Below are 16,958 nucleotides of genomic sequence, written 5' to 3'. Positions count from 1 at the left end.
TGAATCTGCCGCAAGGAGGGGCTCCGCAACACGCGGTCGGAAGCGGAAGGCGAGTGTCTCCAGGGCGCACGTGGGGCTACGCAAACATCTTCCACCGGCTCGCAGGTCCTAAGCAAAGGCAATTGCTACGCTTATCAGCCGTTCAATGGGCTGCGTATACCGGAGCCGCAATCTCCTTTCCTACAATGCCATTCCCCCCCCCCCAAAAAAAAACCTCAACAACAACAACCAAGAGCGTTTATTTTACCTTTGTTGATCACACTGTTTTGTGCTACAATTATTTTATTTTTAAAACTCCCAAGGAATGTTCTTAAAATATGTTGCTTTCATATCGCCACCACTGGGTGGGCAGCCTTGTTAAGTATTTACAGCGCTTGAAGACTAGCTGTTATTTTTATTTTTTATGTGAGGAGGAGCTATACAATTCAATCTTGAAAGTATTTTTAAGAACAGGCCTTTAGATCGAACCTCCCCTTTTCACACACTCGTAACAGTTTTAGATTTCAGTGGAAAGGCACAAGGAAGTGGCATAAAGTGGTACCTTGGGTTACATACGCTTCAAGTTACAGACTCCGCTAACCCAGAAATATTACCTCAGGTTAAGAACTTTGCTTCAGGTTGAGAACAGAAATCGTGCTCTGGGGTGCGGCGGCAGCAGGAGGCCCCATTAGCCTGAAGTGGTGCTTCAGGTTAAGAACAGTTAAGAACAGTTTCAAGTTAAGTACAGACCTCCAGAACGAATTAAGTACTTAACCTGAGGTACCACTACTTTATGATGTTGATGATGATGACTGATTATTTAATTTTTGTGCTGCTTATTTAAAATATCTCTTAAACAGTTTACAATAAGCTGAAACTGCAACAGCAGACAAAACAAAATATTACAAAAATACACATAAAAATGTTACATTAATAGAAAGTTACCACTATATTTAAATCCATATCAATGCATTTTCCTTCTGACAACACCCTCCCTTTCAGCACCCAGGGTCAAAACAAACTCCCAGCTCACCAACAAAAGTTTCACAACGAGAAGAGTTCCTGGAAACCTCAGAAATCACCCTAGCCTCTCGGAGAATTGCAGATCCAAGGTGGATGGGACTTCCTCAGGCTGCCCTCGACTGTGTCCCACTCAGCTGCACTCTCTACTCCCAGTTCCAGGTACAGCAGGTTTGCATGTGTCTTTATCAGATCTTGGGAAATACTTTTCTCTCCCTTCAGGGCTTCTGAATTGGGGTGGGGACTATTGTGAGGGAAAAGAGTGCGTGTGTACTGCTGGAAAGGTATAGATTTGGAGAAGGCCAATACTTGGGGGCGGGGGTTGATTGGGAATGGCCTGTAGGTACTAGTTGTACAGAAACCTGGCAAGAAAATGGGGACAGGACATAATTTCTAGGTTCTTATGTTACTCTGCTAGTATGGGATCTTCAGCAGCACCACTCCTGCGTGGTACAAGAGTGTATCTTAATGGTTAGCATTGGCACAGGAAGAAGCTGTGATGTGGCCTTTGTTACTCATGGTCTGGGCTTCTCACTGTTACCCCAACAATGCAAGAAGGAGCAGCACTGCAGCACTTCCAATGTTGTTGGGGTAACATGAGTACAGGGCTTTAAGGGGCAGCCTGGAAGCCATATAATCTGCTTAGGAAATCCTGTTTCAAAATGCATTATACATGACAGCTTCTCTCTTGCAAGGCAGAGGTGTTCTGCACATGTTCAGAGGAACTCTATTTCACTTGTACCTCACATCACTCAATCAATTCACTTTTATTATCCCAGAAAACCAGTTTTCCACCCAGGTTCTCTCATGTCAGTTCACATTCAGTTAAATTTCCTCCAATCCCATAGTTGACTGCTCATTGTCAAATCTGTCCTCTCATATACAGTGGTGCCCCGCAAGACGGAAAACCCGCTAGACGAAAGGGTTTTCCGTTTTTGAGTTGCTTCGCAGGACGAATTTCCCTATGGGCTTGCTTCGCAAGACGAAAATGTCTTGCGAGTCTTGAGATTTTTTTTTCGCTCCCCCCCCCCATTTCTAAGCCACTAAGCCGCTAATAGCCTTTTAGCAGCTAAGCCGATAAGCCGATAAGCCTTTAATAGCCGCTAAACCGCTAATAGTGCTAATCTGCTAAGCCACTAATAGGGTTGCTTCGCAAGACGAAAAAACCGCTAGACGAAGACACTCGCGGAACGGATTAATTTCGTCTTGCGAGGCACCACTGTACTTTAGAGTAGGAATATTAGGGAGTTCATGCCTGAATTGGAAACTCAAAGGAACTGTTTTTTTCATATACTCATGGATATCTCATCATGCTGTGCCAGTCCTACTAGTGGGACGCGGGTGGCACTGTGGTCTAAACCACTGAGCCTCTTGCCAATTTGAAGGTCGGCAGTTTGAATCTGCTCAATGGGGTGAGGTCCCATTGCTCTGTCCCAGCTTCTGCCAACCTAGCAGTTCAAATCACACCAGTGCAAATAGATAAATAGGTACCACTGCAATGGGAAGGTAAACAATGTTTCCGTGCGCTCTGGCTTTCATCACAGTGTCGTGTTGCACCAGAAGCAGTTTAGTCATGCTGTTAAATGACTCGGAAAGTTGTCTGTGGACAAACGCCAGTTCCCTTGGCCTGAAAGTGAGATGAGCACCACAACCCCATAGTTGCCTTTGACTGGACTTAACCATCCAGCAGCCCTTTACCGTTTATCTTTACCTACTAATCTTAAAACAATTTTTCATCTGAAGCAAAAAGTCAACATATACCACCCCATCACAATAATGCAAGTTGAGTGGGTACAGTTTGTCTCTTATGGAATCTGTTGCCTATAACCAGAGCTTCTTTTTATCCAGAACTCACCGGAACTCAGTTCCAGTATCTTTCAGGCGGACACCGTTGCCATGATAAGAGAACAATGGAGGCATTCATGGTGAGTTCCGGCACTTCTTTTTCTAGAAAAATAGCACTGCCTGTAACAATTGCTTCCTTTTGCTTTATAGCAAGGCGGCCCATCTCCTCACACCAGTAATGTATTCCTCAATGTAACTGAAAACTGCCGGGATGCAGTCCTGTCATCTTCCAAGAGCATAATGCTTTCCAGTGTTCCTGGCCTGGCACTGCATGGTATTTCTTCAGTTCCTGAATGTGATGTCTCTGAATGAAAAACAAGTACCGCTGGGTGTATGGCAGTGGTGAACGCAATTCATGCTGCTCTGAAATTCTTCAAGGACATCTGTGTATCTAGCCCCCAGCCAAGCACCTCCTCTCTCCCAGCCCCTTCTGGGTGGAGAGACCTTGAATGAGAGATAAAGTATGCCACAGCCAGCCTGGGGATAAGAGATCTGAGAGAACAGAGCTACAGTAAGACTGTCATAGATTGGAGTAGAACAACAGCTGGAGTCACCTGAGAAAAGGCAGAGTATCACCTGGTGGGAATTCTTGGTGCAGACTTGTTGGGAAGGGGGGTGTCAATGTCTATTAAGTTCAGTTTCTGCAGTTGGTCAGTATAGCTGGTGTTTTGTGGAGGGGAGGCTCATGAGAAATATTTATCACAATGAAGTTAGAGCCGAAAGGTTCTGAACAAGGAAGGCAAAGTTGTGCTACTGCTTCCTAGAACAAAGTCTTGGTGGATTCCTGAGAGGCCCAACCTTGGCAAGGTGTCAAATCACCTTTGACTGAACCACCTTTTGTGGGAGAGACTGTGAGAGGTTTTCAATCTTGCCAAGATAAGCATGATCTGATCTCCTGAGTTGTTCCTAATCTACTACCACCACCCCAAGGCTGTTTTTCTTGGATGTGGGAAGGTGAGGAGTATATGGGAGGGAATTGCACACAACCTGTGTGATGGCAAGCAGGGGATGACGGGGACGTTGTGACCAGCTTTAGAATGCAAGCGCCACTGCTTCTGATGGTGGACTCAAAAGCTTGGACCCTGTTCCAGAGGACAATTAGGGGAGGAGAACATCCTGCCAAGATTTGGCCCAACCAAAGGCATTGCCTTCCCTGTTTTGCCACTTTCTGGGATCAACAAGGGCTTTCTAAATACCATAACTATTTTTATTGAGAGAGTAGGGTGGTGTGGCTGAATCATGCTGGGTTTCTGTGGCTTGTTTTTACAAGTTTAACAAGGCTTGGGTGTGTGTCCTTTTCTAACCAGTGTGTTGGAAAGCAACAAGACTCTTGCTGAGATTTCATCCATGTGATTAATGTGTGTGGCTCACCAGGACTGTGCAAAATAGGCTGGCTCCCAGAGAGGAGCTTTCACCTGTTTTGTTCCTCCCCAGGCTTTTTAGCTCAGTTGGGTAGCTAAGCTGCAATATGCAGCCAGTAACAAATCCTGGCTGTCCTGTAGATAATTGTTAAGGAGGCAAGAGCTTAATCAGTATCCCAAGTTCAGACAACTCACTAAGCCACCCTTGGCTTTGGTGCTGCACCCCACTGAGCTAAAGAGGCCACAGAGGAGTGGCTGTAATCTTCTCCCTAGTAGCCAATTCACACTAAACTATGGCTTTGCTTAGCATTAGATATGAATGCAGCCAGAGCTGTAAAAAAATGTGGGGGAGAAACTAACAGTGCTTCCGGACGTTCACTATCTTGCAGAAGGGATGCAAATACATGCTGGAAATTTAGATTTGATACTACCCTTGCTGGTACCATTCCCAGGAAAATCAGAGGCTCACTATGTCAGGTTCCTATTGGAAGACCGGACAAATGCTAGAACATTAGCAGTGGCAAAGTTTTTATTGGTGGTTGCAAGAACAAATGATCCCTATATTCTGAACAAAATGCTTGTTTAACCTGGAGGTAGGCTGTGTGAATTGTGTATTGCTTTGTAATGATTTGTTGGGTCTCTGGACCGTAATAGAGATTGATGATGATGATGAAATTTAGATTTGCACAGTTAAAGCAGATTAAAGGATTCTGGGCAACAAATCCACTTCACACAAAAACACCAGACTTTTTGCAGTTTGGAAAATGATGGGGAAATGCACTGAAAACATGTGCAATGAGCAAATGACTAATGGGAAGATGTATAAACACCCTGCAAGCAAATCTGAATGGATGCTAATTGTCATATAACTAACTACCCTGCAAACAAATCAGAATGAATACTCAGCAAAGACTAGCTAAAGTATAACTTCTGTGTAAGCTTTGTGCAAGCAAATCAGGATGAATGTCAATAAACAGGGGGCTCTGGGTTAGGAATACAGTTTGTTGCATAAACTGCATATGAGAATTCTCTGCTTTTAGTTTGCTGACAACAGAGGAAGACAGTGCTTTTTCCCCTCTTTGCTTTTTGAACAGTTCTTAATTTCTAGCAAAACTTATACTGGAGCGTTCATCTATGTAGGAAACATGCCGTCACATCATCAGCCTTGCTTTGTATTTATAAAAGTATAGGGAAAGGAAAACCGCAGTTGTTTAGTAACAAGTGAAAAACATATGCTCAGATGCACACTATTCCTAAATTCTAAGTGCAAGGAGGAAGGGGAAGCTGCAGCTGTTAAGCAGCATGGGGAATTACTCTGAATATGCTCAGAGGCACACTCTTTATTAATGTTTAACTTTTTGTGCATTCTCTCCCATGGTTATCTGACTCATATAGTGCCCCACTTGTAAAATGGAGCCAATATCCTTTAAAAGCAATAGGGTGCCTATATGTGTCTTAACGTATGTGAATTGCCTTGTGGCCTGTGGCTTACCTGATTGTTTTTGTCTGGTCTAGATATTTGCTTGCATTCATTATTAGATCCCACTTTCTGCTTGAGGCATGTTTCAGTCCAGATTGTGTTGTCTTCACCATTGTCTGCCAAACCAGAGTGCTTGGCTGCCAGACTCCTTCCTTGGCCCTATCTGCTCATCAAATTATGGTGGGACAACACAGTACTAGGCATACTCAGTGCTTTTTTCCCCAGGGGGTACTCAAGGGTGCGCAATACCAGCACCTCCTTTTGTTGTTGTTAAAAAGTGTGGCGCTTACTGTAACAATTTCATGGTACCGGCACCTATTTTTCTAGGGGGGGGGGGAAGCACTGGGCATACTGTGTACCATTCAGGTCACCTCCCTTAAAAATATATTCTGTAGAGTTGGAAAAGTTTCAGAAAAGGCGAGGGCAACTAAAATGATCAAAGGGCTGGTACAACCATCTTATGAGGAAAGGTTACAGCATTTAGGGATTTCCAGATTAGAAAAAAAGGTGTATAAGGTAGGGACATGATCGTGATGTCTACAATTATGCATGGCATGGAGAACGTAGATGGAGAGAAGTTGCTCTCTGTCTTCCAGAATATTAGGCCATCCAATGAAGCTGAATACTGGAAAATTCAGGGCAGACAAAAAGAAGTACTATATAAGTACTTGCTCTCACAGGATGTGGAGATAGCCACTATTTTGGAGGTGTATGAGAAATGCATCTGAAAACAAAATGTATTGAGGAGTTAGTGATCTGACACGGTTACCCTTCCTGCCTCTGTTCCTTCCCCCTCCCTTGCTCTTGTTAAGTTTTTTGATGCTGTGAGAACAGTCTCTAATGTCCTGAGAACTTTGGGAGGAGGTGAAGCCTCACACACAGCTGCCTTCATCAGTTGTGGAGGATAATTCTGGGTGCCTTCTTTGATGCTGGACATTGTTTTGAGAAACTGAGGCCTTGGGAGGGGGTGGCTATTGGATGATCTGCACATAGCCAGTCTTGGAAGCCACACAGGTTGTCTATAATATCGGACGGTTTGGGCAGAGTTTGTTTGAAGCTCATGCACGGACTGATCGGCCACAGGGTCATGCAAACTGAGGGTACCTGGGGGAGTCGCTTCGCCGCTTCTTGGGGGCTTCCAAGTGGCAGATTGAAGTGCTTGCTTGGTATATGTATACCTTGCTTGCTGTTTTAGAATAAAATCTTTAAACTTCTCGCTCACTTGTGTATTTTGTATTGCTTCTGAATCTCATTTTAAAAGAACCACCTTGCCTTTGGCAAGACAGGAGGATTAGACAAATTCATGGAGGGCAGAGCTATTCATAACCACTAGATATGATGGATACCTCTACTGTCCGAGACACCTCTGCATACCAGTCAATGGGAACCACAAATAGAGGGAGTGCTGTGGCACTAGGCATCTGGATGGCCACTGTGAGAACAGGATGCTGGACTAGATGAGCCTTTGGTCTGATCCAGCAGGTCTCTTCATAGGTTCTTAATGACCATGCTGGGAGTTGTACTGCAACAATATCCAGAGGGCCACAGGATAGCAACAACCCTTGCTGTAGCTGAAATCCTGGGCAGCTGATATGTGAGTGTGTCTTTAAGCATCCATTACTGTCACTTTCAAATACAGGGCACTAGGGCACCCATGTAGGACAATCCTATCTATGTTTACTAAGAAGAAAGCCTTCTGAGACTTAGAGGCTGCATCTGGCCTGCTGAGGGAAGTTCTTTTTTTTTGTTTTGTTTTTATTAACAATTTCAACATAACAAATTATCAAAACATATCATATTCATTATTTTCCCCCTTCCCCCCCCCCGAGACTTCCCTGCTGAGGGAAGTTCTTATGGTCTTAAGCTGCTCTCTTCTACTTTAGGCTGAAGGGAGGTGGCCAGGATGGGCTATTCAGCCCTAGCCACCTTGCTGCTGCTCCTGGCAATTGCTGCTACGCTGGCAGACGTGGCTGAGAACAGGACCAGAATATGCCAACCTGCACCACTCTGGAAGATCAATGGGGTGGCCCCCATGGCTGGGATGGAGGGCCAAGTGACAGTGGTGGCACTGTTGAAAGCCAGCTGACAGTTCTGTCTCAAGCAGGCCGCCAGGTGAGTTCATAGAGAAGATTGCCTGAGTCAGGAGCTGTTAGGTTGCAGCCACACCATACATTTGACGCACATGGCTTTCCCCAAAGAGTCATGGGAACTGTAGTTTAAGAGTGCTGGGAACTGTAGCTCTGTCAGGGGGTAAATCACAGTTCCCATAATGCTTTGGGGAAAGTCACATGCTTTAAAAAGATGGTCTGGATGTGACTAGAAAGTCAGATATGTGTTGGAACCCTGTATCTGGTGTTCAGTGGCAATATCACAACTCTTAAGGTCACATCTTTGCCCCTAGGCTTTCTACCAGGAAACACAGAACTGAACTGATTGTCTATAAGCTCCAGTTCAACAATCAAAAATTGAGGCCTGGGCTGCAGCAGGCCAGATATAACACGCTTATAGATGGTGGATGCAATTTCCCTGGTGAATTACAGCTCAAGCATAATATGTATCATTTAACCTATTGCTGGATCTATGTAGCAGGGACCGCTGTAATGGCAAGTCCAGTGAACTGATAAATGAAGGGGCCTCCGTCCAGCAGTGCAGGCTCATATCCCACATGGTATGTGCAGAGGACAAGGGCTGGAACCTATATCTGTGCACCTCATTTCCTAAACGTTACTTGTTCTTCCTACCCACCAGCCTTGGCAGCTTGCAGAGGAAGCTGTCACTTGAAGGAGTGACCAATGTCAGCTTCATGATTGTGAATGAGAAGACTCCTTTCTCCAGGGCCATGTACTGGGAGCTCAAACGGCATGCCCCAGAGGGAGTTCCTGTTTACCAGCAGCAGATTCTGGAGCCTGACGTCTGGCAAATTCTAGATGGGGACAAGGATGACTTCCTGATCTATGACAGGTCAGTGCTTAAGGGAGCAATGCTAACTCCCCACCCACCCAGACTGATAGGGTTTTTGGAGAGTCAGGGCCACTGCTGTGCATAGCAGCCGGGGCAGAAGGGAGGGAAGGCAGATCACTGAGCCAGCTTGGAGCTGGTGCAGCAATTGAGCCTGGAAGAAGCCCAGTTCTGGCAGTGGGACCATCTGCAGGGCGGCTCAGTCCAGCTCCTTCCTTGGCTGCTGAAAGCCCCTGCTGCCACCAGCAGGGATCCCATCAGCAGCACTAGCGGGGGCAGAAGAGGGTGCTCCGTAGGCAGCTGCTGATGGGAGGCCAATGGGGGTCTGCAGGCCTGGGCAGAAGGAAGGAAGGAAAGTAAGACATATGGAATTCAGGATTCCTGAATACATTATCAAAAAGTCTGTTTGAGGACACATCTGGAAAGAAAGGACATACCATGATGTAAGTGTTTCTCTTTACCATCATGTCTCACAACTGTTGGTGAGGAAAACCAGATTCTTCAGGCCAGGTTAGATTCATTTCCAGTGTAAATTAGTGGATTACAGGCTCTCCTGACACTAACTTTATGTCCATTTGTTTCATGGCTCTCGGGCTTTGCAGGTGCAGCAGGCTGGCTTTCCACATCCAGCTGCCATACAGTTTTCTGCACTTGCCCTATGTTGAAGCAGCCGTGCGGTACACACACAGCAAAGACTACTGCGGCAATTGTTCCTGGTACCCCTCTAACAGCAGCCAGGAGGTAGGGACTTGAATCCCCTCATCAACTTCCTTTTCAACTATTTTATTTAAGCCAGACATTTCCTCATTTGCCCATCCTGAACTTCTGCCTGGGAATTCTAGGTTTCTGATCAGATCGGTCTTACAGAAGGGATGTGGAAGGAGAAGGTGGAAGGGAGGGTTTTATTATATTGGGCCACTACAGCAAGCAAGGAGAAAGGATGTTGAGATACCACAAAGCATCTTTCATCTTGGCAGGAAGTAAACCATCTTGAAATAAAAACCTCAGAAGCAAATTGCAGATGGAGACACCAGGTCTGCCGCAGTCACAGATAGTGTAGCGTGGAGGGGTCCAGGAGAACCCAGGTGGGAGGACATGCTAACCCCCCCCCCCACTTTCAGCTTCTCACACTCCCCCAAGTGCTTGCCCTCCCCCAAGTGCTTTTCTCCCCAGTTGAGTTCAGATACTAAAAGTGAGATTGACTTGGAGAAAGACACTTTGGAACAGAAACTGTGTGGCATCAAGTGCAGGAAAGGTTTGGTTCCCCTCACCCAGGCACCTCTTTTCTCTAAAGTCAACCCCACCTTCCTGTTTTGCACATGGTGGGGCAAGACCCGGGTCTGCTGCTATCATGTACTGCTTGAGCCTCACCCAGTAACCATTGTCTGCCCTCAGTTATTGAAAAAACACCCTTAATTTGTCAGGTTGAAGTGTTCCCTGTTCCCAATGAATGGGAGCATATTGTTCCTTGGACAGAAGAAATAATAACTGCTGTCTTGTCCTGTGGTGTCACTTCCTGCCCCATCAGTGATCTGAAAGTTCATTCCTCAAGGTGGGATTGCGGGAGGGCCCTGATGTATTACCTATTTTAGTTTTTTGCTGCCCCGATAGCCAATGCAGCAAAATATTATAAATACCTTTTAAGCCATTTCGACCATACCGAGAGTGAAGTCAAACAGATCTCCTTCCAGGAGTCGGTGCAGGTTTTTCTGATCTGGAGAAATCAAACCTTCTTCCCTCCCTGCTCTTTTGAGAGAGATATATACTTGGCTTAAACTCCTGTGCAGCTTTTTGCCTCTCAAACTTTGGGCTTTTAAAAACCATTTCTACGCCTAAACATCCAGCATGTTTACTCATTTAAACTTCTATTTTACACATTCTTTAAAACCACTTTTTAAGTGACTGCCAGGCAATCACCATTCTTCACAGCCAATTTCTCCTGAAAACAGAAAGTAGCAGTTGTTCTGAGCTCAGTTGATTTTGGAAGTTTACATATTTTGTCAAAAAGGGCTGAATGCAGATCACTTCAGATATATACATCCATCTTCACTTTTAAAAATGTGTTTCTGTCTTCACCCTAAGCCCATCTGTATACTAGAATCTTTCATTACCTTCACAGGTGAATAAGACAGCAAGTACTAATGTGACGACAACTGAGGCATCTGGACACAAAGAGAAGCACCTGGAAGAACCCAGGTACCATCACGATGAGCCAAGCCAAGAAGCACCTAACACCAAGCACACAGCCCATCACTATTCACATCATGGAGGAGTCGGCAACCATAAAGCCTTGGGTTTGAGCAGTACACACCAGCCAGTTCTCCACTCTCAGAATCACTCACAGAAGCATCAAACAAGGGAATCCCCATAAAACATTTAAACTTCAATGTATGCAACACCCAACTGTTAGCCATAAGCATACTTAGCACTAAGCAAGCTTTTAAGAAGAGCCAGGGGACAAACTTACATGCATCAGAAGGAAGAAATATGATGGCTCAGTTTTCAGCAGGGGAAGGGAAGTAAATGTTCCACTCCCTAATCATTCAAGGTCTCTCAACAGATAGCAGAGGACACAACAAAAACTTTTGTTGTGTCATATATGTGATTGGAAAGTTTAACTGCTTGTCCACAATGAGACTTCTATCCTCATTTTGAATCTGTCTCCCAGTTAACCTCATATCCACCAGTTTTGTTCCACCAAGCCTTAAGGTGGTGTTCCTCTTGGGCTCAGATGGATTTTTAGATACACCCCATTTCTGTGGTGAGGACTGCCTAAGGAAGCCATCTTGTTTTCCTCAGGAACACAGAGCTGCTATGGTAATCAGCTTCTTGAGAAGCCAATTTTGACCCCATTTTTGCATTTCCTGCTTTTCTGCACTCAATGAAGCATGTGATGTAAACTTTCTGTCACCACATGCTGACACCGTACATAAAAGCATGTCCTTGGAGATGGAAGGATGGGGATCAGAACTGGTATTAGCAGGAGGGTGACTGACTGTGGCAGAGAAGGCTGACTTTGAGCCTAGGGCTCAAGATTTTGTACATTAAAGTCCATGCACACAAATTACTAGCTTGTAAAAAGACATTTGTTGTATTGCTGGAAGTAATACAACAAGTAAAGAACATTTGCGGTTTGTAGGAATGGAAGTGGTGAGACAGAATTAGCCAAGTTTACAGGTATGTTGATAGAAGTATGAAAGACAGAGAAGTCTGAGGTGAGAGTTGAGTTTGTCAGGGCTATGAGAGCTGAACAAGGGAAGAAAATGCCATTTATCAGGAAAATTAATGAAAAGGGATGCACTGCTTGCTGATTAAAAGTAGTATAACTGTTTCTGGGAAAGAATGTTGGAAATAAATTCTCTGAAATGTTTGAAGTCTTTGCTCACAATACCTTAATGTACAAATGGTGTCATTTATTTCAGACAGTACACAGCATTGTAGAACACGTATTCACCTTCAACATTTAAGAGATGTCCCATAGTTTATCTGCATTTTTGGCATACTGAGCAGTCCTTATTGAGAATAGTCCAGGTTCCTGTTATTTGTTGAAGGTCAGTGAATTGGTGCACACTGTACAAGTCCTCCACATCCCAGTTTTAGGAAGCTACTGCTACAAATATTTACGGGAGGGTGTAATCTGTCTTTATTGTATTGTTAATGCTGATACGTATCCACCTATAATCTGTTTATTCCAAAGTAACCCTAGTTAGTAAAGCCAGCTAGACTAGACTGCAAATGGTGGCAGCTGCCCATAGGTTTATGGCATTTCTTTGAAAGCCTCAATTCCTTTTTATTACATCTCAGCTGGTGGCTAAAGGGACCAATCTTCAATTTACAGGACCTGCCATAGGTATAACATCTGTAATAGGTAGCTCACAATTATAACCCTGCTGATTACACTCACACATGCTGTAGACTGGAGTGAAGAACTTATTTCAGCCCAAGGGCCACATTTGCTTCTGGGTAGCCTTCTGAGGGCTGCCTGCCAGTGGTGCACAGGGCCAGAGGCAAAAGTGAATGAAGCAACAATGGTTAATTTTACCTTTCATACCAGTAGGCTAGTTTCTTCATGTTCACACATTCCTCTCTATTCTTCACCCAGGCAAGCAAGAAGCATGATCAGAATTCAATGAAATAAATGAAATAAAACAGTTCTTCACCTGGCCCCAGATATTCATAAGGCTTGCTGCTGGTGTCAGGCAAGCTTTTCTAGGAAAGACAGGGCAGTATAGCTGGAAAGACCCAATCAGAGTCCCTGAAAGTGGGGAGATCTAAAGAAGGGCCTCCTGGTATAATATTAGTAGTTCAGGAGGTTCTTGTGGAAGAAGGCAGCCTTTGAAATTCTGCAAGCAATAAAAGGGCATTAGGCTGTCAGTGAGGTGCTTATAGTTAACAAGCCACCTTTGGTGTAAACAGCATACTTACTGCAGATTTATTTATCCCCTTGTGTATATCAAAACTTTCCTGATATCTGTACATGCTGGCTACTCTTAACTTACATGTATTAGAGCTATGACATAATTTATAGCTTTTGGTAATATGTCATATAATTAATCGCCTTCACCCAGGGCATAACCAGCACAATGGACGCTAAATAAACTGCTCGCAACTGTGATTCAACTTGCAGCCTTAGTTGCTTAACAACTAGTTTAATGTTCTTAGCAGTCTTGCTCTCCACAATACATAACGTAGTAACAAACAAAAACAATATTCCCACCCCACCGTGCAGCCATATGGTAGCTGCTATGATCTGGTGTAATATTTGATTACTTGCCCAACTGACATGCAAAGATTTAGCTGTCCTTCCCACATGCTGTTCCGTTCCCTTTTTATGTTCCTTTAGTTCATTTCCAACTTATGTACATACCTAGCTGAAACCATCCCTGCCCCCCAGAAATCTGCAGAGGCCCAATCTACAGCAGCTAGGTCATAATTTAATTGTTAAGAGACTATTTTCTTGCTGATAGTTTTGTACCAAACAAAGTAATTATATGGCTGGCTTGTTTTGGTTTTTTTAACATTCCAATTGTATTTACAATCTCTTCCCTTTATTTCTATGTACAGCATTACCATTATTAATTACCAAAGAAAAAAATCTTCAGTAGTACCAGTGCTAAAAAGATGGGCAAAATTATGTTTTGCTTAAAAAACTAAAAGTGCTAAAAAGATGGGCAAAATGATGTTTTGCTTAGGACAACAACATTCCTACCTAATGCTGGCCTTGGGCTCTGATCCAGCTTTCCTGATGCCCTCTGCCCCAGCCCACAGCTCCCATTATCCAAACTAAACTCCTTTGCCTCATGTCCTGTTTGCTTACATTTGCAGCAGAGTCCACAGGTTCACAGCAAAACTGGAGCAAGACTATTATTATCATGTTTAATGCTAATCTCATCTAACATGCAGGTCAAATATTTGCTAAAGATCCTCTTTAAACTGGCCTCTCTGTTTGCAGCAGCCAGAAAATATCTTATAGTTTGCCTGTTTATGCCTACTCAGAATAAAGCCTCATTTGAGTTCTATGGCACTTACTGCCAAGTATGTGGGTATAGCATTGCAGATGTAGTCTCTTTTTGATGGACAAGGCTGGCCCTACCACTGGGCAGAGTGAAGCAGCCACCTCAGGTGGTAGATGCTAGGGGGATAAAAGTGGAGGCAAGATGTTGTCAGGCATGGTGGAGGATGCAATCCCACTGCAAATGGAGAAAGAAGACATCTGAAGGCCGCCCTGCACAGGGAACTTTTGTAATGTTTAATTATGTTTTTATATATGTTGGAAGCAGTCCAGAGTGGCTGGGGCAACCCAGTCAGATGGGTGGGGTGCAAATAATAAAACTATTTTTATTATTACATGTATTTTGCCTTGGTACTAAATCGCATTAGGGTTTTGTTTGACAGCATGATTACAGAATCAAATCAAATAGATGCTCAGTTAAAGGAGCCTTAGCATTTAGGGTAGAATTGGTAGAACAGCAAAGTCTTTCCCACAGATTTTTATTGTTAAAGCTCTTCAGAGGGAAGCAGTAACAATATTATTGATGTTAACATCTTCCCCTCCCATAATTTTTCTCCATGGATGAGCTCCAATATTGGAAGTGACTTTAACTGGATGAGAAGCATTTTGGCAGGGAACTATGGAAAATTAAGTACTGAGTGGAAGGAGGGTTCGGATCCTCTTACCCTTCTGATTATTTGCCTTAAAAATCAAACCTACACAAGTCTACAGGGTGGGTAGTATACCACACAGAGAAAGGAGTGATAAAATTTGCTAGGCTACAGTCTGTGAGGAACAGTCCTCCTCCCTCCCTTTGTGTATGCTCTGTTTACAATTCCCCCTGCATTTGCACCCATAAGCTTGTCTCTTACTTGCCTAGCACCAAGGACCATGAGGTTGTGTAAACATCTGTACAGCTTTTTTATCTTCTACTTAACATTGCCATTTGCTTTAGAGGCCCTTTAACCCTGTTCATCTGAGGGATCAGCCAAAGAATGAAAAGCAGAATGGGGTGTGTGTGTGTGTGTGTGTGTGTGTGTGTGTGTGTGAGAGAGAGAGAGAGAGAGAGAGAGAGAGAGAGAGAGAGAGAGAGATGAGGAGGGAAGGAGAGGCTGTGTCCATGTCTATTTCTCCATGGAATCCACACTATGGGCTGCCTTTAGGAGATGTAGTACTTCTGTTGGAAGCCTCAAAAGTGGGACAGCATTAGGCTTTAATCAGCAACGGAGGAGGCAGCTGTGGGGTAAATATGCTTTAATGCCTCTTAAGTACACTTTCCCTGCCCAATCCACTTTCCCCTGTTGGGCAGTGAAGTAAAAAGAAACAAAAGCCTATCTAGCCAATTCAGAGGGGTTTTGTTAACTGGCTTCATTATTCAATTAAAATGTCTAACGGTGCTTTAGAAACTCATTTATAGAAAATGGTCTGGCACATTTAAAGTTTACACATGTAGAGTAATTGCTTCCATTGGAATGTTATGTTCATATAGTATTCAGGAGTATTTACATAGGTGATACAATATAAAATCCAAAATGCTAATGAGTTTCTAAAACTTATTTAAGAGTCATTCCCTATAAATAGGCCATGTTTGATTAGTCTTTAAGTTTGCAGTCTTATACATACTGATTACAGTGTAAAATCTTACATGCACACTGAAATCACTAGGATTTTCTTCTGGATACGAATGCATGGGATTGTGCTTTGAATCTTTCACCATCTGTTGTATAAGTAAGAGTCCTCACATGTAATTCCCAAGTATAAAACTCATTTATCAAATAATTCATTCAAAGCAGTATGCTTCTGGTTTACAATGATATTCATTTTATAATGAGGAGCTCAGAAAAGTTTTAAGAAATTATTTCAAATCATCATTTTAAACAATATTTCTACTGACAACTCAGAAGTCCTCTTGTGAATATGTAGGTTTTATATTGTATAGCTTCTACAAAATATTGGTAGAGCTTCATAAAATACAGTAAGAATGATTACTTCACTCTAATTATGATTCTATTTTTGCATGAAAGTACATTTGAAAACTAGCTGTGAGCTCAAAAACTCAACAGGCCATTTCCTAAAAATAAGAACAGTCTTCTCCAGCACATCTAAATATTTTATTTTTGTTTTAGGTATGGGTTGCTGCAACTTTAATGGCAACTTTCTACAATTTTAAATCCCACACCTACAAAAAAAGTTTTAAGAACAGCTTACAACATATAATTTTAAAAAGCATAATGATTAATCTCCAGGTTTTGTGGCACCAGTTCTTATCCTGCTTATCTTCACGTGCTTTGGAGGTGTGGTAAACTAGATTTCTACATCCATAAATCTACAGTGTTATCTGCCAATATCATAATGGTGTTGAAAAGTTGTGCGCTCCGCATGCAAGGATCAATGTGGCAATTGTTCTTGGTACGGAAGTATGAAGCTCTTCTGATTCCTAATCCTCATTAATCTTACTCCTTGTACACAACAAGCAATAGCAACTGCCTTTGTTAGCTCCCCTCTAATTTTTCTAGCAGTTAATTCTGTTTGTCTGTGTCATACACCAGATGCCTATTATTACCTTCACAGGTGTGTAACACAGCAAAGACTAGTATGATGGCAAGTGAGGATACCAAACATGGAGAATCAGAAGGAAAGGAGAGCCAAAGAATATAAAAATATAAAACAGCTACAGAAGCCTTGGGTGTGTGCCAGCACATTTCAGCCAGTCCTGTTAGAGCCACCCATGGAAGCGGGGCAAGGGGGATAAAGTGAAGGGACTGCCTCAGAAGAATGTACTTTGAATTAACCAGAAGTCTGCTAGTAATCCTTACTGCATTAA

At 43.3% G+C, this 16,958-nt stretch overlaps 1 protein-coding gene across 4 annotated transcripts; it reads left to right on the top strand.

Moving 5' to 3' along the window:
• Positions 1–22: 22 nt before the first annotated feature.
• Positions 23–12,017, top strand: LOC308479103 (selenoprotein Pb-like). Of its 4 annotated transcripts, XM_081009563.1 has the most exons (7): positions 23–105; positions 982–1,161; positions 2,848–2,924; positions 7,569–7,797; positions 8,434–8,646; positions 9,246–9,384; positions 10,763–12,017. In XM_081009563.1, exons 4-7 carry the CDS (start codon positions 7,589–7,591, stop codon positions 11,012–11,014), a joined length of 813 nt encoding a protein of 270 aa, XP_080865689.1. In that variant the 5' UTR covers positions 23–105; positions 982–1,161; positions 2,848–2,924; positions 7,569–7,588; the 3' UTR covers positions 11,015–12,017. The 4 variants fall into 4 exon arrangements, with proteins under 4 accessions (XP_080865689.1, XP_080865688.1, XP_080865687.1 ...); XM_081009562.1 differs by lacking the exon at positions 2,848–2,924; XM_081009561.1 differs by lacking the exons at positions 23–105; positions 982–1,161; positions 2,848–2,924 and adding an exon at positions 3,293–3,408.
• The last annotated feature ends 4,941 nt before the right edge of the window (positions 12,018–16,958 follow it).

The sequence above is a fragment of the Podarcis pityusensis genome (assembly GCF_964106645.2).
Source record: "Podarcis pityusensis genome assembly, chromosome: 6".
NCBI classification, from domain to species: domain Eukaryota; kingdom Metazoa; phylum Chordata; class Lepidosauria; order Squamata; family Lacertidae; genus Podarcis; species Podarcis pityusensis.
Note: the sequence above shows the minus strand (reverse complement) of the source record. Positions and strands in the feature narration are given on the sequence as shown.